This window comes from Tamandua tetradactyla, chromosome 5, assembly GCF_023851605.1.
Source record: "Tamandua tetradactyla isolate mTamTet1 chromosome 5, mTamTet1.pri, whole genome shotgun sequence".
NCBI classification, from domain to species: domain Eukaryota; kingdom Metazoa; phylum Chordata; class Mammalia; order Pilosa; family Myrmecophagidae; genus Tamandua; species Tamandua tetradactyla.
Genome location: NC_135331.1, coordinates 140,995,182 through 141,019,123, shown reverse-complemented (window position 1 = coordinate 141,019,123; position 23,942 = coordinate 140,995,182). Strand labels below are relative to the sequence as shown.

Here is a 23,942-nt window from a genome sequence, read left to right as displayed (position 1 = left end):
TGCTGGGTTTTTAATATTCATCTTTATTTTGTCTCTGGATCAGAGACAAGTTCTCATTATTCCCTTAAAAAGCAAATAATAACTGCATGAGTTCCCACACCATGCAGGTGTGGCACAGGGATGGCACAATGAAAACCAAGTGAAATCTTCTTCACATACAGAGTCAGTGTAATAGGCAAGGAAATTAGAAAAATAGATTTTCTCTGCTTGTATGCAGAAGAAAATGCAGCAAAGGAGGAAGAAAATCCTTTGCCCCATGAAAAGAGAATGATAAGGATCCTGGGAATGTTAATATATTTCTCCTGCAGGACAGACAAGTCCTGCTTCTCTGGATATTACAACCTAGAGATGGCTTCAAGGTCCCAACCTCACTTCCCTTTGAAGTGTCACCTCCAGAGTTGTGTATATAACTCACTATGTATACAGTTGAAACCTAACTTCCCAAATCTTCCTCTTAGCCCAGAAACCCAAGCTTTCAGCAAAATTTCATCAGAAATCCCAACTCTGTAGAAAAAAACAAGAATATTTTCTTTGTATTCAACATGTACCTACCTCAACAATCAGCAAAGCCTGCCATCTCTCCTCTTCTGATCACAGGCCAGTGAGGTGACCTTCCTCAGTATACCTAAAATCCTGGCCTAATGTAAAGATGTTCTATTTCTACCATACGCCACTTCTGGGTGGCTCAGTGGGTAATTGTCCTGCTACTAGATGATAAAATAACTCACAAACACAGTGTTTATTTTGGCAAAGTCTTGACAACTTAAGGAAGAAAACCATTGAACTTAACCTGAGGTGGTTTTTCATCACTGAAAAATAAATTCAGGCATTTATAAAATAACCTAAACTTTTTCCAATTTCTTAAAAGTTGTATCTTTAAAAAATCCCCAGATACCTTCTTCAATATGTTATTTGAAAATTTTAGCATTGGGAGACAGTTCTCCAAAGATCTCTCACATTTCTGCACATCTTGTCAGTAGAAGCACTTACAGCTTTTGCTCTGGACTACGAATTCAAGGATGTTGGAGTGATCACCATTGGAAGATATAGTATCTCCCTATCAGTTAGCAAACAGAGGGCAGGCTTCCTTACTATTTAGTCTAGTAAAGACAGTGTCTCCTCCCAGGACAAAGGTCAGGCAGTTTACCTGCAGTCCATTATAAAAAATTGGGGTTCCCTAAGCTTGGGGGGTCCTCAGTTGTGATGCAACTCAGCATGTGAACAGGGCTCACTTGGACTCCTCCATGTAACCCCTGTGGGACTTGGGGGAAAAGAGCACTGTATTAGCTTCCAATACTGCTACTATAACAAATATCTAAAAAGGTGATAGTGGCTTTGGAAATGGGCAATGGGAAGAAGCTGGAAGAATTTTGAGAAACAAGATAGAAAAAGCCTAGATCACCTTGGAGAGACTATTACTAGAAACATGTATGTTAATGAAACTGCTAGTGAGGACTCAGGATCATGGTAAAGAAGGCATATGTCTTAAAGAAACCTAAGTCATCATGAATAGACTGTTAGGAGAAATATGAATATTAAAGGCACTGCCAGAGAGGATAGATAGAAAAAAGGAACAAGTTATTGGAAACTGGAGGAAAGGGAACCCTTGTTATATAGTGTCAGGAATCTTAGATGAGTCCTGCAGTTATGTAGGAATACAAAACTTGTAAACAATGAACATGAATATTTAGCTATGGAAATTTCCATGCAGAGTTTTGAAGGTAAGGCTTGGTAAGAGGGAAATGTTACATTGAGGAAAGAACTCTTAAGTGAAAATGAATCAGGACTTAATGAGTTGAGAAAATATCAGCCTATCTGATTGCAAAAGATGCTAAAATTAGGAGATTCACTGTCTGGAGAGTATGCTCTGGAGAAAAAGCCAAGAGTGTGGCTGGATTTTCTTTTAGGCACTAGCAAAAGGCTTTGAAACCTAATGGAGTTTTCCCAGTTGAATTTTGAAATTGCTAGGATGAGTGCTTCAGTTTGCTAAAGCTGCCAGAATGCAATATGCCAGAAATGGATTGGCTTTCACAAAGGAGATTTATTAGGTTCAAATGTACAGTTCTAAGACCATGAAAATGTCCAAGTTAAGACATCAAGAGAGAGATACCTTGACTCTGAAGAAAACCCAATCCTCTGTTATATAGGAAGGCACATGACAGTCTCCTGGTCCCTTGCCCCTGGGCTCCATTGCTCTCAGCCTCTGTTTTAGTGGCTTTCTCCTGTCTGTGGGTCCTTGCTTGCTTCTCTAGGGATACCCCTCTGAGCTCTCTGTGTCCTGTGTGTCTCCTCCTCTCAGCGGGTCTGTGATATCTCTCTCCCTCTATGTGCTTCACTTAGTTTCATCTCTCTCTGCTCTTCATTGGTTCTGAACTCTGTTTTCTGTCTTTTATTCTATAAATAGAGAACTCCAGTAAAAGGATTAAGACCCACCTTGAATTGTGGGTCATATCGCCATGGAAACAATTTGATCAAATTGTCCGACCCACAACAGGTCTGCACCCACAAGAATGGACTAGAGGAACATGGCTTTTCCAGAGTACATAACCATTTCAAAGCAGCATAAAGAGTGATTCCTTTTTTCCTTCCATTTTCTCCCTTTTTGAACAGGAATGTCTATAACTGGTGTCCTTTGCTTTTCCTACCATTTTATTTTGGGAAAAAATAACTTCTCGTTTCACAGCTCCACAGATGGAGATGAATTTTATCCTAGGTTGGCTCATACTCAGAGTTTCACCCATATATTATTTAGATGTTTAAGATGATGAGATTTGACATTTTTGAGCTGATAGGATTGAAAGTGAAACTTTGAACTTTGAATTAGTTCTGTAATGGGTTGAGGCTTTTGGGGTAATCCCTGGAACCTGTGAACATGTTACCTTATAAAGTGTAGTGGATTGAATTATGAACCCCAGCAAAGATATGTTCTTAAACGTAATCCACATTCCTGTGGTGTGAACCCATTGGTATAGAGGACCTTTTGAAGATGTTGTTTTTTTGTTAAGTTGTGTGGCCCAATTGAATCAGGGTGGGCCTTAATATGTCTTACTGTAGTCCTTTTAAACCAAAGAAATTTGGATGCAGATAGAGGAGCCAAAAGCAAGAAGTCAGCGAAAACCAGAAGAACTAATGCAAGGAGAAAAAGATCGCCATTTAATGGTAGGCAGAAACGTAAGCCAAGGAACCCCAAGAATTGCAGCAAGCCAGCACGAGGACATTATAGACTTCAGGGAGAGAGCTTGGTCTTACCTTGATTTTGGGCTTCTAGCTTCCTAAAACATGAGCCAATAAACAATAAGAATTGTTTAAACTAACTCATTTGGAACCATTTGTCATAGCAGCCTGGCAAACTAAGATGTATGACAAAAGGGACTTTGCAAATGTGATAAAGTTATGGATCTTGAGTTGAGGAGATTATCCTGGATTATCCAATTTGGCCCAGAGTAATCACAAGGGTCCTTAGAAGAGGGAGGCAGGATGGTCAAAGGGATATGATGACGGAAGCAGAGGTCACAGTGATGCAGAGCCATGATCCAAGGAATGTGGGCAGCATTTATCTAGAAGCTGGAAAAGACAAGGAAATGTATTCTCCCCTGGAGCCCCCAGAAGGAACACAACCCTCTCAATACTTTGATATTAGCCCATTGAGACTGATTTTGAACTACTGACCTCCAAACTGTTCAGAGAATAAATTTTTGTTGCTCTTTAATCCACTAAGTTACAAGAGCAATAGGAAACAAATACAGCAACCAACGCAAATGTGAAGCTCATGCTGCCTGATATTCTGTGAGTAATAAAGTCATTTGTCTGTGACCCAAGAATCTCATGTCTTCTGCCAGCATCCATGAAACTGACAGATTAGCATGTAAGCTTGCAAAAAGGGTAAAATCTCAGCTCCTCCACAGTTTTAGACATTTAGTTCAAAAACTGATGTATATTTTTACAACTTTTAAATATCCTTTAATTTCCTGATTAATAAATCATTTAATTAAGATACCACTTAAATAGCTTTGAACACTAATAAGAAATAGCCCATGATTTATATTTGGTTGAATAGATTATGAAAATAATATACATATTTGTAGAAATTAATACTATCAGCATTCTTTACTATTCTTACTCTCTTGCATGAAAATATTCATGAAAGTAGCAAGTATCTTTTTGCAAGAAGATATTAAAACAGCTTTAATTACATGAAATATTCTATGTTCTCCTCTACTTTTTAGTATCAAAGTCTTAATAGTATTTTCTTCAAGACATTTTTATGGGAAAGGGATTTCTTTGGGCAGGATAATTCCTAAATTAAATCTGATGTGTAACTGGAACCACTCGGACCAGAGTCAACACTGCCCGCACAAAGAAGTTAGGAGGCATTATAAACCAGCTATAATTTTGAAGGAAATGAAAAAAAGAGATATGTGAAAGCAAAGAGCCAGAGAATATTCGTGTGCAATCAAATGCCTTTATTTTGAAGCTAAAGCAAGATAGGTGGGGAAAAAAATCTATAATGAAAACGCTACCCACAGCTTGGCAGCTGGCCATGCATGCAGCTATGTGTGTAAAATCAGGTTGTTTCCAATGTGCAGGTTTGATTTCTTCACAAAACCAACATGTTGTACACATTAATATAATCCAGGGCACCTTGAATGTCTATTGGTGAGGTGTTTAGAACCCATTCACCATCTGAGCTCAAGACCAACACTCAAGCCAGATTAATATCATCTATACATTTGCCAAGTACATACACAGCATGGCAAATAGCCCTTTTCTTGTTCTGTAGCCAATGGTACTGTAATGTGAACAGACACAGGTACACTAATATAGACACACAAAGAGAGCAGTACCTTCTTCACCTGGCTGACAACCCTCCTGATATTTTTTAGGGACAGGACTGCCATCCATTGTTTCAAGGATTGGTACTCATTCTAAGGGGAGGGTGGAGCTTAAACATGGGTAGCCTAAGGTCCTCAGAGCTGTTTCAGCACAACCCAGCAGGAATGTTGTCCACAGTGACTGTGTGAGATGTGTCTCTTGACATCCTGGTTAGACTCCTGGGCTCTTCACTAAAGCTGGGCTCAGTTAAGGGTTGGGTGGAAGATAAGAGACATTTGAGGGATGTTCCAACAAAAGATAGGAGTCAGTGCCCTGGTTTATACTGCTTTATGTATATCCCAGCCTCATCTGAATTAAAGTCATAAATTCACAAGACATTAGAGCTGGGAGGAATCATCCATTCCACCAATTTCACCTAATTAAAAGTGTGCCAGCCCAGAGAGGTAGAGCTGTTTGTTAAAGGTGAGACATGGTGTATGGCAGGGCCAGATTAGAATGCAGTATGCTGCCCCCTCTCCAGAACACTGACCCACTGACATTGAGTATTTGGCCAGATTTTTCAACAACAAGATAGATGGGATATTCTAATCCACCTCACCCCTCTACCCCCCAAAAAACAGATTTTTTTAAAGGCATAAAAACTGCCTATTTACTCTGCTTAATCAGCTCCCTTATATTCTGTTTGCATCCCCCACCTGCCCCCACCCCCCATACACACATCACAGACACGCACATTCATACAAACACGATTTTAGTGGCTGAAGATTTCTTGCCATATAAAGACAAAACCCCCATCTTCAGGAAGACACTTTACAACACATGTTTCTCATTCTAGATCTCTCTGTGAAATCTGAGACACTGGCTTATTTTCTAAAACAATGGGTGGTTCAGAAATCAGAAGATCATCCTCCCCAAAGGAGGAGCTTTGGTCTGTGTTCACAAAGTTGGGGATGTCAAACTTCATGAGTCTGTTCAGCTCCTCCTCTGGCTTCCTGCTGCTTCTGATGGCTTCCTGGAATTGAACATCACTGTCCAGGGCTGTGGTCTGGAGACAAGCTTTGGCTCTGTCCATGTGTTCCACTTCATTGATGTAGCAATGAAAGATAGACCTGGACTCCTCGTTGCTCTGGTGAGAAAACACCTTATCTGGCTCCAAGGATCTTCCAAATTCAGACACAAAGCTGTTCATTCTGAATCTCTTTTCTGAAGACTCTGCATTGCTATAAAACAATTGGAAATAAAAGATTATTCACCTGCAAAATCATGGCTTTCTGCCCATAGGACAGGCTGGCATATTTCCACTGAGCAAGTGCAAGTACCTGTTCAGGGTGTGCAGAGATGCATCAGAAATGAGAGACACCACTGATGAAAATTTACAAATAAACCCAAACCAGAAGTCTTAAGAAGAGGGCCCCTAGATCACTGAGCATAACCATCTTGCTGAGGAATCCCTTAATATTTGGCACCACACACCAATGTTTCTCAGTAGAACTCTTGGGTCATCTGCATCAGATAACTTGAAGTGCTTCTTAAATGCAGATTTCCTAGGTCACAGGGCCTCAGAATGACTGATGAGTGATTTGGGAGGTGAGGCCCAATAACTTGTACAGTTTTTACAGGCTCCCCAAAGACTATTGCTCAATGATTTCTAATCCCTGGCCTACATCAGGCTGTCCTGAATAACAATTATACTATCTCACAGTGGTGTGTTGAATATTTGTCAAAGCACTGTAATGTAATTGGTCACTTGATTCACAGAGCTAACCAGTTCAGTCACTTAAGACAAGAATTATTAAGCCCATTTTAGAAATGAATAAACTTAAGCATGGAGCAATCAAATTGACTAAGTTACACCCCCAATTATTGATAGGCATGGGAATAAAATCCAGGTTTTTAATTCCTTAATTCATTTAGTGTTGAACAAACTAACAGTTCAATGATAATAAATGAGTGAATTAATAAACAACTTTTAATTAGTCCCACAAGTGCACGAGAACTTCATGGGTAAACTGAATAACCCAATAACCCACCTACTTTAATTCAAAATCTTTTAAGACATACAGGGGTTGCTCACATACAGGTGGTGATTCCTGAAGGGAGAGAATCATGTTATAACACCTTTTTAAATCCAGAACACCACCTGACAAAAATAAAGCTCTGGAGTTTATGGTCAGCAAATTGAAAAATCTTTTCAATGATTTCAGTTACTAAATATCTTCCTTCTCCCAGCAAAGTGCTTACAACCAAATTTCTTGGATTTAATTTGCAGGTCTAGATAATCTGATCATATACCACTTACCTCCAGATTATTAAAATTGTCTGTTTCAGAGGTCAGTGATTCTAAAAGCTTTGCAGTCTAGCTAGCTGAGGAACTTTTATATTGGATCTGTTTCCTCTCATGATTACCTCATGACATGAGGCAAGGAATCCCTCTCAGAATCTTGAATTTTTCGCTTTACTAGTAAGCCCCATGTAGTGGTTTGGATTTGTAGGTACTCCAGATAAACATGTTCTTAAATTTAATCCATTCCCATGGGTGTGAACCCTTTGTAAGTAGGGTTGTTTTGATGAGGTTACTTTAGTTAAGATGTGGTCCACCTTAATCAAGATCGCTATTAAAACTATTACTGGAGTCTTAAAAGCAAAATAAAATTCAGTCAGACAGAAAGCCATGGGCAGCAAGAAGCTGAAATTCATCAGAACCTGGAAGAGAACAGAGAGGCCAGGAGAGGCCACCATGTGCATCTGGCCACCATGTGACCAGAGAAGCCCAGGACCAAGGATCACTGGTAGCCAGCCCCAGAACACCAGTCTTTGGAAAGACAGCGTTGCCTTGATGACACCTTGATTTGGACTTTCTCTTAATCTCAAAACCATGAGCTAATGAATTCTCATTGTTTAAACCAAACTATTGCATAGTATTTGCTTGAGCAGCCAAGGAAAGTAAAACACCTGGTTAACAAATTTCACTGTCAACTGACTAAATTTTTTGTAAAGATCAATAGTTTCGGGCAATGCAATGGTGGCTCAGTGGCAGAATTCTTGCCTGCCATGCTGGAGACCTGGGTTTGATTCCTGGAACCTGACCATGCCAAAAGAAAAAAAAAAAAAAGATCAAATGGCTTACACAAGAGCATAACATTCATTAGGTTGTATATTAGGAGTTCACTTTAAAGGAATTCTGAAATCTTCTGCTTTAAAGCAAATTTAAGTGGTCTTTGTCTTTCAATTAAGTGATTTTTTCTTATAATTGTCACTTCACTCAGGTTTGAAAGATGTGTGAGAACAGGAGTGACTGTCCCAGCAACCTATGACCAAAAGCTAAAATGTAAAATGTTTCCTAGGGAAAAGAGTGGCTTAAAGCATTTGGGAAAAGCATGATTGAGATTGCCGGGACCCATGCCATTCCCCAATTCCAGGACTAAAAAAGCATTGATTAATAGCTTTTCTGCCTGCGTGGGGCATCAGTTGGACTTGAAAGCAGATCCAGAAACCCAACTGAGCACAGCTGTTCTTCCATAACAAAGGCCACATTTTCTCAGAATTAAGAATTGGGTCCATTAACTAACCTTGCTGAAGAACGAAGGTACAGGAGACCAAGAGTTTTGTCCCTCCCCAGCGCAGGGCCAGGCCAGTGGTCCTAAAGGCCCCTCTAAGATGCTTCCCCTGCCCCTTATCCCTGAAGCTAATCAGGTCCTCCTGTGCCCCTCCCTCCTCCAATCATCTCCTGGTGTGTTAATGCAATTTATCCTGATTCCCCCTCTCTGTGATAAAAGGGAAAAGTCTTATTCACCTTTGTACCTAAAAAGCCTGGTAAAAAAGCACATAATAAAATAGTTTATACTTTTATCCCTCTTTTAACTTCTTCCCTCCATGATGAACTAAAGGATCTCGAAGTGAAAAACTGTGATGGTAGTAACCATTTGCTTCAATTCAGTTGCTATTCATCCCATCACTGGCTAAAATTTACATACAGTGAAACGCATAGATCTTAAGTATAAGTTTTGTTCATGTACTATACCCACATAACCATCACCCCAATCTAGATATAGAACATTTCCATCATTTTAAAGGTTTCTTTCTAATCAAATCCCACCCCTTTTAGGCAACACTGTTCTGATTTCTATTTCCATAGATTAATTGAGTCTTACCTGTTCTTGAACATCCAGTCCATCTCCACCTCCCATGGGCAATCTCTGTTTTAATTTCTGTCACCATAGATTAGTTTAACCTATTCTTGAGATTCATATAAATGGAACCATCAATATGACCCTTAGGTGCCTGGCTTCTTTTGCTCGACATCATGTTTTTGAGATTAATCCATGTTGTTGCATTGTTTGTGCTTTTCCTCCTGAGTACTCTTCCATTGCATGGATATACAATAATTTGTTCATTCATTCTCCTGTTGAAGGGCATTTGAGTTGTTTCCAGTTGGCGCCGTTGTGAATAAAGCTGCCATAAATATTTTTGTATAAGTCTCTGTAGGCAAATGTTTTTATTGTTTTTGCATAAAGACCTAAGAGTAGAATTACTGGGTCATATAGTAGATGTATGCTTAACATTATATGAAACTGAAAAGTTCTCCAAAGTAGTTGTCTTATTTTTCACTTCCATCTCAACATACGAGATTTCTGATTTTTCAGTGTCCTTGTCAACGTTCAGTGGGGTCAATTTAATGTTAGCCATTCTAGTGAGTGTGAAATGGTATCACCTTGTGGTTTTAATTTACCTATCTCTGATGTCCAATTATGTTGAGCATCTTTTAATGTGTTCATTGACTGTCAATTTATCTTTGTGAAATGTCTTTAAGTCTTTTGCTATTTAAAAAATATTGGGTTGTTTTTTTGTTTTGTTTTGTAGTATATTCTGAATGCAAGCCCACTATATGATATATGCAATACAGACATGTTCTCAATATGTGACTTGCATTTTCATTTTCTTGAAAATATCTTTTGATGAGCGGAAGTCCTAAATTTCAATTAAGTTCAATTCATCAATTTTATCTTTCATGTTTAATGCATCTCTTGTCCTCTCTAAGAAATAATTGCCTGCCTTAAAGTCACAAAGATATTCTCCTTTGCCTTCTTCTAGAATCATGTTATCCAACACGGTAGCCATTAGCTATATGTGGCTACTTAAATTTAACTGAACTAAATAAAATTAAGTAGAATTTAAAATTCAATTAGTTGTATTAGGCACATTTTAAGTACTCGGTAGCCACATGTGACCAATTAGACAGCACAGGGGAAGTTGCCACCATTACCAAAACTTTTATTGGACAGTGCTTTTCCAAAAGTTTTTACTTTGAGGCTATGATCTATGTTGAGAAAGAGGTCAAGACTTATTTGTTTTCATATGTTTATCCAGTGTTCTGTGACCATTGTCAAAAAAGACTTTCCTTTCTCCCAAAACAATTTGGTGCTTCTGTCAAAAACCAATTAACTTTATAACAAAATCAATTTCTTTCTTTTTTTTTTTTTTTGGCATCGGCAGGCTCCAGAATCAAACTCAGATCTCTGGCATGGCAGGCAAGAATACTGCCACTGAGCCATCATTGCCCACCCCAATTTTATTTCTTTTAACAAACAATAAGAAAACTTATTTGCATGAAAATGAAAAAAATAACCTCATTCACAAACTTTGAAATAACCTAAGTATTTCAAAAATAAAAAATACTTAGAAATAAATTTAACAAAGGATGTACAAGATCTGTACACTGAAAATTTCAAAACACTGCAAAGAGGACATAAAGATGGCATAGAGAGAAACTGCTTGTGGATTGGAAGATTTTAGGTAGAAGCATATAATCATAGACATCATCTAGTAGAGTTTATTCTTTTAAGAGTCAAAACCCCTTGAGTTTTTGTCTGCTTATGTTATCTTTCCAGTGCCTTCCAATAATTGTTTTTCATATTTTGTCCATATTTTATAATTGTTATATATAAGGTTATTCTGAGACAGGCTACTCTGCCATTACTGGAACTGGAACTTATCTGCCTAATTCTTGGTTTTCCTTCATGAATAAACTATGGTTCCACTTCCTACAAGAAACCTTCCTTGACTCCTCCAATCTGATTTAGGATGTCTTGCAGAGCACCGGGTGCTTCTCTCCATCATAAGTCTTCTCAGTTTATATTATATCCATTCCTTTACTTGTCTGACACTCATCAAAATTATGAGCTCTTGAGGGCAGCCACTGTGTCTTTCTTATCTGTGTCTCCAGCATCTAGGAAAATGCTAGGCATAAAGTAGTTGCTCAATACATTTTTGTTAAATGAATACATTATTCATGAAGAACTTGAAACAAAAACATTTGCCTTGGCCAGGAGGCCTGTTTGACAGGGTCAGAAATCAGTTCAAGGGTGGTGGACAATTCAGGCTTAAAAGCAAGAGCAGGTGAACCTTATTAGAGAGATAGTTGATCCTGAGTGTGGATTCCAGCTAACCAGTTACATCCAGAACTGCCCTGTGCCTATTTTTTGGCAAGAAAAAAGCACCCAGTCTCTGACTAGCCCACATAATGCCCCCCACATCCTCAAACTCAGCTCTAGAGTCTTCCATGGGACCTCTCCTAACATTTCCTTGGAACTCACAGGCTACTAAAAGGGCATCTTTCTACTACCACAAATGGGAGGCTTCAGTGACTTAAGTGCTGTGTGGGAGACTTCCTGCTATTTATTGAACAGCCTTTTCAAAGAAAACCAGTGAAAACACCTTAGAGACTCAGTGGGCACCTGGTCCCATAATTAGGCAGTGGGGAGTTTGCAGCTGAATGTTGTCTTAATTCCATTTTTAGCAAAAAAAAATAAAAAGCACATCCCTTATTGTTAATGATGCCTTTTTAACATTGTAAAACATATGCCTGTGCATGATTTGGTAACTGCTCCATGGGATGTGTGCATCCATGACAGAGAGACAACGGCTACCCGCAAACTTCTCCTCTCAAATTCAGATGGCATACACAAAAATAATGTTCATCAGCAACTATTAGAAAAGTTTAGAGCGTTTAAAATCAACTTGTTCTCTAGAGCTTTGGTTACATGTATGAAATTTAAATTTGCAAGGCCCAAATATCTTAAATTCCACCTTGAGTAAAAAAAAAAAAAAAAAAATAGTTGAAAGCAGAAACCACAAGCTTCAACAACTTGAACCTTGAAAGAATGAGAAACTTTGAGATGCTCACTATCTAGCATTTGCTATCATATTATGACTATCATGTTACAAAGAAAAGAAAGAATACTGAAGAATATTTATTCGATAATTTGGAATCATCAAGATTTAAAGTGCTTTTTTCTTATGTATGTCAGATTCTACATCTTGTCTTCATGAAACTCAGTGCTAGCTAATGTATATATAAGTTTTCCTGTATCAGGTTAACTTTTTAGAAATTACAACTGTTTATTTTAATAGAACCCTGAAACTTGAACGCATTTGATCATTGTTTTGAGAATTTGTATTCCTCATTTTCAGTTTATTATAAGAAATCCAATTTAGACCTAACCTGTTCACTGAAACATCATTGAACTTCCCTTGCCAGAATAGAAAGTTTGTTCTGAGTTTTGGGTCACAGAAGAAGGAGCTTATGTTCTTGGCCTTTTCTTCTTCATGCTGAGTTTGCATTATGGATTCTCCTTACCTGTGGAATATTCTGTACCTGAACAGAGAGCCTCTAACCTGAGGAGCCACTCAATCCTCTGGCACACATGCAGTGATTGTCATTTACTACCCATGACACTCCCTGATTCACAAATTTTCATCACCTCTCCAAGATATTTCAGACCCCTCTGTGCCTCCCTAAGTCATACCTTCACTACATTCCAGCCACACTGGCCAATGCACTCAGGATTGTTCGTCCTTTGTGCCTTTGCTTGTGCTTTGCTTGTGCTATTACTTCTACTTGATAAGCCCTTCCATCCCTCTCTGTCTATGAACAGCAACTATCCACCTCACATGTTACTGCTTCCCTGGGAACTCTGATCTCCCAATGAGAAGGGCTCTGTCTCTCTTCCATGCTCCTGCAGTATTTTACCTGACCTCTTAGAGGTGCATCCCTTTCAGCCTCATGTCAGAACTATTTGTGTCTTTTTTCTCCTATATGCTGATATGCTGATGTGCTATAGTTTGTTCATCTTTGCATCCTTCCAAGAGCCATTCAGTAAGCAGACCTTCGGTGAGTGCTTTATGAAATACACACTGAAAGATTATTAACTGCAGAATTGGCCAAAGCCCTTCCAATAGGAAGCACAGCCACTCCCAGTGTTTAGTGAAGTGCTCTTTCTTTTGTGACGCAAAAGACAAAGGGCAAACACCTAATCCATGGGTTATTCACCAGGGGATTGTACAGACGTGTGATGAGTACAAATAAGATGTCTGCTGCTATGCCAAGTCTCAGCAGGCTGGCAACGGTCCTCAGGTTTGTCTTACTCATGAAAACTGATGGCAGACCAGCCTGTAGGCAACTGCTAACTTCAGCTGTAGTTCTAGTTCCAACAGACTTTTAAAGATGTGTAATCTAAATAAAGCCCTTCTAAGAGGGGAAGCTTCTGGGATTAATAGCCAGTTAGAAAAGAATAACAATCGGTAACATTTATTGAGCCACTGCTTGTGCTGAGTGCTTTTTCTCATGAAAAATAATAAGTGCCGACCAAAGTCCAACTGGCTTCTGTATGGAAATGGCCTTTGATGGCTTTAGTCAGTAGCACAGACTTGTCACGAAGATGTCAGTCCTCTGGGCAGGGAAGACGCCACACCCTGCCTGCCCTCAGCACAACGCTGGATAAGCAAAAGCTCTGCACTCATGAATACCTCTTAATTTAATAGGGGGTTAAAAGTCGCTCCTGAAAAAAGGTTTATAAATGGAATTAGACACATAAAATGGCAGATTTTTTTACCAGTTAACAGTGGTGATAACCTCTTGGAATGCCAGGGCTCCTTCACAAACTCCTCACTGTGTCTGTACTTCACCAGTCAGTTCCTGTGGCCGTGACCACTACCAAAGATCTTGTGCACTGACAACTTCCTGCTGTTAGCTTTTAGTTTTTTACAGAATGCCATTTCAGGTGAATTGCAATTCAAAGTAAAATGTAGTTTCCATTTTATAAGGTCAGAAGCAGCCCTGCCCTTACTTCTAAATGAAGAATTTTCTTACCTGAACTAGGCGCACTTAGCAAAAGGTACAAAGGGAATATATGTGAACTATCTGATAGGTGGTCAGTTTTTCTTGGTACGTTTTTAAGAAGTTCAAAATGTTCAGTGTAAAAATGGGACTCGCGCCCTTCCCACTGCTCTCTTTCTGGGAGATTTATGACAATGGACCTGTAACGCCTTAACAAGACAGCATACCGAGTAAATGACTCCTTAGCGAAGAAAGCAGTAGGAGAAATGGTTCTTTTTTTCTTTGTCCAAAAAGGACCCAGAGAAGAGCATTTTCCACACATGCAGATATTAATAGGAAAAATAATCCCCATCAGAACTGCTTCTTGGACCTAAAGGCTCTTAAGAACAGTGACGTGAGCTTTATAATAACCTTCTTTTCCTGGATATCTGGTTCTCTTCTCCTTCCGAAAGGCTGCCCTTCGCAGTCCTTGGACAGGTGGGTATGACTAGTTCTGACAGTCGAGCTGGAAGAGGAAGTGGCTTGTGCCACTGAAGAACAGAAAGGCAGGTATGAGATCTCCATGTGTTTTTTTTCCCCCTGTCACAGCAACCAAGGATGCTGGGTGTTGGAGATAATGCAGCTACAAGATAAAGAAGGATCTGTTAGCCCCTTGCCAACCTTGGGCAGACACTCAGCTTAAGGAAGAAATAAACCTTTGTGTGTTATACTGAGATTTGGGAACTCAATTGTTAATATCTATTTTACAATCCCTTCCTTAACAGAAGCCATTGAATGGTCAGTGATTCCAGAAATGTTCTTATGCTAACATGATCCAAAATAGAAATTCATGGGGAAAAAAAATGCCCATTTTATTGTGGTGTCATATCTCTGTACATTTGGAATGGACCTCCACTTCTGCCACCCAAAACAATCAAAGTCAAGTCAGTCATAATGGCAAATATGTGTTCTTTCTCAAGCAAACTCTGGTTGATTCCTGGTAGCGTCCTGGAATTCTGTTCTGAAGATGATTCTGAGGCCAGGTCTAGGCTAAGTAAGAGAGATGACACAGTTGAATAGTGGTGTCTGTTTTGGGCACAGGGAATGGGAGTGTGGGTAGTATCTGCCATCACTGTGTCTTACTATTATCAAAGGGATGTTTCCATGTGTCAGCAGGGATGAGATACTAGAGAAACACTCAGCTGTGCTCTGAGATGTCTCACGGATAAAAAGATAGAATTAAAAGGAAGATATAGAATTTGTCCATATATTTGAGCTTCCAGGTTTGACCAGATGCTTTAACCAGAGTGTTAGAGCTATATGTTTCAAAAATGTGCTGCCTGGCATCCTACTTGAGAAAGTAACTATTCTTTGTGACAAACCACCCAGACAGCCACAAATGCAAAGCAGTCAGAATTCAGTTCTTCCCACCCATCACCAAGATTCTCTACATTCTAAATTCATCTTGTTCCTTCTCTGAGAGACACCCCAAGCTACAGCTGGGGTATTAATGAGGCAGCATTTTGACAAGTGTAGATACAAACTGAATACTTAGGGACTGGATATACTTGGGAGGATGATTTCTTTTTGTTTTCCCCTCTACTCTTTACCTAGCTCTTTCCCCTCTTACAAAGACTGCCACCAGCAAAAAGTTGGACTAACCTTTACTGAGTTAGCACTGTGAGCCCAGCTTTCGCCAGAAGTGCTACAGAAATTGTCTCATTTAATCTTTACAATAATCCTAGAAGGCAGATACTATTTTATTTTTACAAATGAAGAATCACAAGCATAAAGAAGTTAAGAATTTGGCCTAGAGTCTCCGTAAGTAAACCTGGAAATGTTTGACCCCAGGGCCCATATTTGATCCAGTATGTGACAAAAGTAAAAAAAAAAAAAAAAAAAAAAATTGGTTGCTTACTGTATGAGTTTCCTGTGGTTGACATAAGCCAGGAGGCTTAAAACAACAACAAAAAACTTTGTCTCACAGTTCTGGAGACTAGATGTCTGAAATCAAGGTATTGGCAGGGTCACACTCACTCTGCAGGCTCTAGGGAAGAATCCTTCTTTGCATCTTCTTAGCTTCTGGTTGCTCCCAACAATCCTTGGCATTCCTTGGCTTGTAACTGCATCACTCCATTCTCTGACTCTCTTGTCACTTGGCCTTCCTCCTTGGGTCACCTCTGGGTCTCTGTCTCTGAATCTCCTTCTCCTTTCCTTTGTAAAGACACTAGTCATTGGATTTAGGGCCCAATCTAATCCAGTGTGACTCACAGTAACTTTTCTGCAAAGACTATTTCCAAATTAGGTCACATGCACAGGTACCAGATGGAACTTGAAAATATCTTTTTTGGGGACAGAATTCAACCAACTACACTTGCTCTGGTTCAAAAGAAGGAGGAAATTAAAGTAATGCTATGAGATAGTTTAGTGGTTAAGAACAGGCGCTTCATAGTTGTGCTGGTTGGAAAGGATGTATGTCCCCTAGAAAAGCCATGTTTTAATCTAAATCCCATTTCATAAAGGCAGAATAGTCCCTATTCAATACTGTATGTTTGAATCTGTAATTAGATCATCTCCCTGGAGATGTAACCCAATCAAGAGTGGTTGTTAAACTGGATTAGGTGACAACATGTCTCCACCCATTCAGGTGGGTCTTGAGAAGTTCTGGAGTCCAATAAAAGAGGAAACATTTTGGAGAATGAAGGAGATTTGGAGAGAGCAGAGAATGCTGCAGCACCACAAAGCAGAGAGTCCATGAGCCAGTGGCCTTAGGAGAAGAAGGAAAACACCTGCTGAGGAGCTTCATGAAACCAGAAGCCAGGAGAGAAAGCTAGCAGATGACGATGTGCTTGCCATGTGCCCTTCCAGATGAGAGAGAAACCGTGACTGTTCGCCATGTTCCTTCTCACTTGAGAGAGAAACCCGAACTTCATCGGCCTTCTTGAACCAAGGTATCTTTTCCTGGATGCCTTTGATTGGACATTTCTATAGACATTTTCTTGGCCTTAGAACCGTAAACTAGCAACTTATTAAATTCCCCTTTTTAAAAGCCATTCCGTTTCTAGTATATTGCATTCTGGCAGCTAGCAAGCTAGAACAATAGTCAACAGGGTTTTAGATTGGGGTCTGACTCTAGATTCTTTACCTGTGCCAACTCAGACAAGTGATTCAGCCTCATTTTTCTCATCTAAAACAAGAACAATTATGGGGCTTCATATTCTTGGGAGGACTTAATAAAATTATGCATAGAAGGTAATTGATCTACCCAGGCTAATGGTAAACACTCAAAAACTTTAGCTGTTATTCTCAATGATTCATCATTCTTTCTGCCGCTCCTACTCATCACAGAGAAACTTAAAGTTGATTGTTTTACATATTATGTTAAACTCAAATTGGCTATATGGACAAAAGAAAATCTGCTTTAGAAGAAAATTACTGCCAAATACTGTCAAGTTTACTAAAAGCTAAAAACTGTTTTACAATTGGACCCATTTAAGTGTTTCTCCATGTCTGATTAGTCCAATTTTCTATTATTATACTACATATCATATATTGTCATATATTACATTGCCTCAGACTGTGTAATAAAAGCTTTTAAAATGTGGTGTGTGGGCTGAGCCATCAATTTATTAAAAGTAAAAACAGTGAGGCTTTCTCCTTGACCATGTTAGAAGCATGTAAGGTTACAATGACCTCTCTTCCTTGACTGGGCGTCATTTAGAACCTCTATCACAAAGCAATAGAATTGAACTGCCAGTCAGAAGATTGAAATTGCATCTCAACCACCCACAGTCACCATGGTACCTCAAGGAAGTCATGTTGTATTTTTCACTAAGTTATTCTCATTCCTAAAATAATCTGCTTTCCACATCAAATAAATCCATCTCAATAACCCTGCAAAGATCCCTCTATCCCCTTGATGAAAAGGAAGTCAATAGGATGTTATTCCCTGACTACTCTGAGCTGTGCCCTAATCCAAGCTAGCCCTCAGCTTTTCTTAATACTGTCAAAATCCATACCATGATTTTAAATCCCCTGGACCAATTTAATAGAAGCAGAGACAGATGCAAATGTTTATGAGAACACAGAGAAAGAAAAGGAAAAGTTTATATCTCTTTAGTGGCTGTTAAAGAAATTCTCAATCATATGTCTCAATAAAATGGTATTTTCCTTTCATTTAAAATGCAGTTAAATTTTTTTCCAGACCCCGGTGTCTGGAAATAGCTGAGTCCTGTGCTATTTTCCTTTGCTCAGGCATTTGTTAAAGTACAAGGGCAGCTGGAAAAGTGAGCAACAGATGCCAAAGACTGAGATGAGACACAACAACCGATGAGTGGAGGATGAGCCCTCAGTTTACTCATCTGCTGCTGCCAAGCTGTGAGAATTAAATAGAACAGTGACTGTAAAATGTTAGGAATTGTGCTAATTTTTTTCCATTTGATCTTCCAGGTCCCTCTCCACTCTTCCCCATCCTGTTCTGAGCCCTGGGATACTGCCCTGTAATGGAGCTTCTGGCAGCTGATTGTACTCTACCCCTGGGGAGCAATGGCAGGTGATGGGAAGGAGGGGGGAAATGAGAGCTGGGTATTTATTTGGGGGCTCCCTCCCTTGGGTTGCCTTGGGCTAACTGTATCCCTCAAGGTCACAGACCCTCTCAGTCAGTCCTTTCCCCAGGGCTCCTGAGTTCCAGGCATGGCCCCCTCCCCTTGCCCCTTCAGGAGAGTGTAACTGCCCCTCACTGTTGTGAGTCCTGGGGTCCTGCATTAGCTCTTGGCATTATCCTGCCCACCACTTCCGAGTAGTCCGTTTATCAAAAGCTCTTCATCACTCAGTTTGAGTGTCCTACTGGTTGCCTACTAGGAGAGATTAATAAAGTATTCAACATTTGCTATTATCCTTTTATCTTTTTTTGAAGAGTTTGGATAATGAAAATGTCCTCTAAAATACTTTGGGTTTTTTTTTTTTTTTAACAAACCATAACTGAGAAAATATTACTGATAAAACTGTATAAAGAAAATCCTGGGATCCCTCAGAACAGGAATAGAAAAAAAATCATGCCCTCTTGAGTTTTATCTTTACCTTTTAAAATTTGAAACACCCCCCTCCATCAAGGCTGTTGTCCCAAATAGCCAATCAAGCCCCTAGTTCTTTACCTTTGACCCAATACAAAGTAAAACCCACCTGCCCTAAATCCATCCCTGTAAAATGGACAAACCTTCATCCTATTAGTAAGTATCAAGCTAACTTCCTATTCGTATCTATAAAAATCATTTGCTATCCCTAGAACCTTCCATTTTGGCTTCCTTTGATGCAGCAAAACTTTGGGGTCACAAATAAAATGCTGTAGTTTGCAAATTCAACTCCGATTTGTCTTTCACAGGTTTGGAGAACTGAGAGAGCCACGGAAGGTGACCCCTGGGGTTGCAAGCTCCCTTTGCATCTGCTGTTCCATCACTGAGATTCCACATGCCCCAGGTAACCCCTGCCTATATCTGAATTCCAGAATTTGCTTTGCGTTCACCTGCCTTTTATTCGGGACTTTGGCTTCCGTTCTGTTGTCAGACCTCCCATTTGATCTCACTTCATTTCCCTCTCCAGCTCTCTAACTTTCTGTTTTTCTCAGGGACATAGGGTTTGGGAATCCTTAAGGCCAACAAATTGACTCCCAATCTGGGAGACAGGGCATGCAGTTTGCCAGTTCGCTCACTCCTGTGTAATGAGCGTCCTTTTCTACCCAGTATGTGCTTGTGTTTAGTTCTAGACACGTATCTGGAACTTGTACTTACCTGGGGGTTCCGCTAAGGTCAGTGTGGTATCCTAATGACTGAACCAAAAGGCCGGGGCCTGAGACATTTTGAATGACCACAGCATAATGGGGTCTTCAGCTAAATCTTCTCTTCCTCCTGCTAAAACTCACGTTTCTTAAATATACTTGTGGTATAGACGTTTGACTTTCTGTTCTCATGGGTGGATCTGACTGAAGGACAATTATCTTTCTAGTGGCCACTTTGAGAAATTTTATAGGAACAAAATGGTGCATTTAATAGGCATCTTGGCGGGGGGGAGGGGACAAGTGGGCCAAAAGAGGTGCCTGGAGCCTGCTAGAGGACAGTCTCCCTCTACAATAGCTTCTCTTAAAGGTTCATTAGAAAAAGAAAGCCAAAAACAAAGAAAAGAGGAAAGAACTTCAAACCAAACCTATAGCTCCCCAAGCTTCCTATACTCAGTCCTATCCTGGTAGCTGCCCTACTTATTTCCTCTGGACCCTCTCAGGGATAATAATCTAGTCTAGACTCCTTCAAAGATTAAACCTTCTATAGAAACTGGCTGCCCACTAGAGCAGAATTTAAACCTTGGACCTAAACTGAATTAGGAACTATAATGAAAGATTTCCCCAAATAAGACCAGAAAATATTCACAGGAGAAATTAGAATTCTTTTGGGTAATTAAGATCCAGGGCTGCCTGACCTATATCAGCTTGTATACATGTTAGTCAAAACCTCCGATGCAGGGTGCATGAGTGGTTCAGTGTTAGAATACTTACCTCCATGTGGGAGACCTGGGTTCCATTCCCGGACTATGCACACTTCCCTACCCACCACCCACCCCCGCCCAACACACACACAAAAAACCCTCAGATGCAAAATCCTAGATGGCAAAAGCTGGTTGGACTGACCTGGAAAGGGATCTACAAGATTCCTCTTTCTACAATAAATCTGCGAGTCTGATAAGCCTGAGAAATAGAGCAAAGTTTCTCATAAGATTATATCAGGGCAAAGAAAATCTTGATTTCCCCTACAGATTACAGTGGGAAAGCTTTAGCCATCATATTAAAAAAAGAAGCTCGTGCTCACTTCAGCAGCACACATACTGAAGTTGGGACAATACAAAGAAGATTAGCATGGCCCCTGTGCAAGGATGACACACAAATTTGTGAAGCGTTTCATATTTTTTCAACTACTTCCAACCCCGTATCCCATATGATTGCCAGCCCCTTCCAACATGAAAAAGTTAGACTGGGCATAGCCCAAATACCCCTAAACAGTGAGAGAAAGATCAAAGATGATGGTGGAGTTATACAGAGAAGGTCCTGTTTAACAAATGAGTATGAGTACTAAATCCTTATACTGATATTTCTTTTGGCCTCCAGTATCTTCGAGCAGCTAGAAATAAAAACCTATGATTATGGAATTGTAACCCATACCAAGCTCTGAAATCTGTTCTACAACAAATTGTTGCAATGTACTTTGAAATGTATTGCTTGCATATATATATGTTATTTAAAGAGAAGGAGGAGTGTAACAGAGAAGATAGGATTTAACAAATAAGTATGACTGCTGAATCATTATATTGATATTTCTGGAGGTCTCCAGTGTCTTGGAGCAGTTAGAAGAAAAAAATGAAAAAATCATGGAACTGTAACCCATATCAGGCTTTAAAATCTGTTCTATAACTACTTGTTAAGGTGTACTTGGAGGTTTGTTGGGCTTTCTGTATGCATGTTACATTTCACAGTGAAGAAAAAAACATTAAAATGGGAGGGAGGTGTCCCGGTGCCTGCCCATGTAAAAAAAAAAAGGGAGGGAAGGACACATGATCATCTCAATTGACACAGAAAAGGTATTTGACAAAATCCAGCACCCCTTCTTGATGAAAACACTTAAACAACTAGGCACAGAAGGAAACTTCTTTTAACAGTTTAATTCTTTTCATTTTCTTCTATAAGTAATATTAAAGAATTGAACTTGACAAATCTTAACTCCAATCAATGTATTCCATAAATGGAATGCAAAGATAGCATTCCATTTAATTCTTTTTGTAAGAGGTCCGATCCCAGTGCAAAGAACCTTAAATTTATCTTCAACTTGTTACTAATTACCAATAAAAAAAATCAGCATTTCTATACACAAAAATAAAATAACCTCATCTTCCCATCTGCCAAGAACAAAAATTCTGGTAAAAGAATAGAGCAAGGAGGGAAAGCCAGCTTTTTTATATAAATTAGTGAGTTTTGTATTTGTGTTTGTGTTTTTATATCTGACATATGGCTGAAATTTTTTAATTGAAGCTGTAAACTCTCTATTTGTGTCTGTTCGTTTGATGTTTATTTTTCTACCTCTGGATGGTAATACCAAATTAATAAATAAAAATTATTGAAAGAACTATATTCAAATTGCTTAAAGATAAATAAGCTCTTATAAATAAATCAGTACTTCTGAAGTCCCAGAAATTAAGGAAACTGAACTTCTGATACTTCCATTGTACAAAGAGTATTCATAGAATTAAATCCAAGTGTTTTAAAAATTCAAGTACACATAATCTAGGTAGACTTTCAGCAAAAAGGACTAATTTAATAGTTAGTTAAATAAAAACAACTGTGTCTTCTTATTGTCAACCTTAAGTGCAATATAAGCATACAATATTACTCTACTTGGTATGTTCTTCCTAAATTTATAATGGTGAAATATATATTTTAAAATAATGAAAATATAAATTTGTTTAACAAATTGAGTTATTGTTCTGACAAACTTTTTTCAAGATTTATTGTATTTTGTAGGATGTTGGGATGAAGACAATTCCCAACATCTTTTTGGAAACTAAAGGTTTCTGGAATGTGGCATGTAGGTATGCAGGATACCATTTTGTTAAGGAAAATCATTTGACTGGGTATTGCAGAATGAGAAACAGGAAAGTATAGGACAAACCCTGAATAGATATAGAAAGTTGTGGAAATGAATTTTATTTGTCATGTTTAATGCTGACTAAGATTTGATAGGTTTATTTATAAGATTTTTTTTAACTTTTTTTTCATTTTTGTGAAAATAACATACATTAAAAAAGCAATAAATTAAAAAGCACATCACAACAATTCATTGTAGAAGAAATTTCACAGTTTAGTATGGCTTACAAGTTAACAATTTTAGGTTTTTACTTCTAGCTGCTAAAAGTAAAATATTGGACACCAAAAGAAATATCAAGATAATGATTTAGCAATCATGCTCATTGTTAAATCCTGCCTTCTCTGTATGACTCCACCATCAACTTTGATCTTTCTCCCACTCTTTAGGGGTATTTGGGCTATGCCCATCCTAACTATTTCATGTTGGAAGGGACTGTGAATCATATAGGACAGGGGGATGAAACTAGTTGATGTTCTGAAGAGGCTGGCCCCTCTGTATTTCAGAACTTTTCTGGTCCAGAGACCCATCTGGAGGTTGTAGGTTTCTGAAAAGTTACCCTAGTGCATGGAACTTTTGTAAAATCTTATAATAATGCCCTAGGTGTTCTTTAGGATTGGCAGAAATGGTTTGGGTTGGGATTTGGCAAGTAAGGTAGGTAGCAATGTCTAACTGAAGCTTGTGTAAGAGTGACCTCCAGAGTAGCTTCTCAACTCTATTTGAACTCTCAGCTACTGGTACCTTGTTTGTTATACTTCTTTCCAGTCAGGATGGCATTGTGGATCCCATAGTGCCAGGGCCAGACTCTGAGAGTCCTCTCCCATGCTCCCAGGGAGACTTTCACCCATGGATGTCATGTCCCACAAAGCGGGGGAGGGCAATTAGTTCACTTGCAGAGTTGAGGTTAGAGAGAGAGAGCCTACATCTGAGCAACAAAAGAGGTCCAACAGAAGTAACTCTTACGCATACCTATAGGTAGGCTAAGCCTCTCGACTAGATACATAAGCTTCACAAGAGCCACAAGAGCAAGTCTTAAGACAAAAGGCTTATTTGGTGTGTCCTTAATGTTTGATACAGTATCAGGGGTTTCCCCAGTGGTAAAGCTTAATAGTTCCATATTTTTTTCTCCTATTCCTTAAGGGACTTTGCCATTATTTCTTGATTATTTGCTTAATATACTCTGGTCTGTATCCAGGAATTACATTAAGCTGTACAGTATTAAAAGCCCACATTCTTATTCTGGGTTCTCTGTGTTTGAATTGTTTAAATAATCTATCCAGACAGGTTGAGTTACATTATGTGCAACAGAAAATTTAGGTTCTAGACAAAGTAAATAT

General features: G+C 39.1%; 1 protein-coding gene and 1 non-coding gene across 3 annotated transcripts in view; one reads left to right on the top strand and one right to left on the bottom strand.

Annotated features, from left to right (window-relative positions):
• Window positions 1-4,453: 4,453 nt before the first annotated feature.
• Window positions 4,454-23,942, bottom strand: part of MRAP2 (melanocortin 2 receptor accessory protein 2) — a 47,698-nt gene continuing 28,209 nt past the window's right edge. Inside the window, exons 1-2 of one of the 2 annotated variants that reach the window (XM_077162355.1) lie at window positions 6,153-6,243; window positions 4,454-6,053 (exon numbers count right to left, since the gene is read on the bottom strand). In XM_077162355.1, the coding sequence (XP_077018470.1) occupies window positions 5,660-6,022 (363 nt within the window). In that variant the 5' untranslated portion in view covers window positions 6,023-6,053; window positions 6,153-6,243 and the 3' untranslated portion in view covers window positions 4,454-5,659. Of the gene's footprint in view, window positions 6,054-6,152; window positions 6,244-23,942 lie in introns of those variants that run through there. The other variant, XM_077162354.1, reaches the window with a different exon arrangement.
• On the top strand, window positions 20,774-20,880 carry LOC143685309 (U6 spliceosomal RNA). The gene has a single exon (XR_013176556.1). It is a non-coding gene; the product is annotated as a U6 spliceosomal RNA (small nuclear RNA).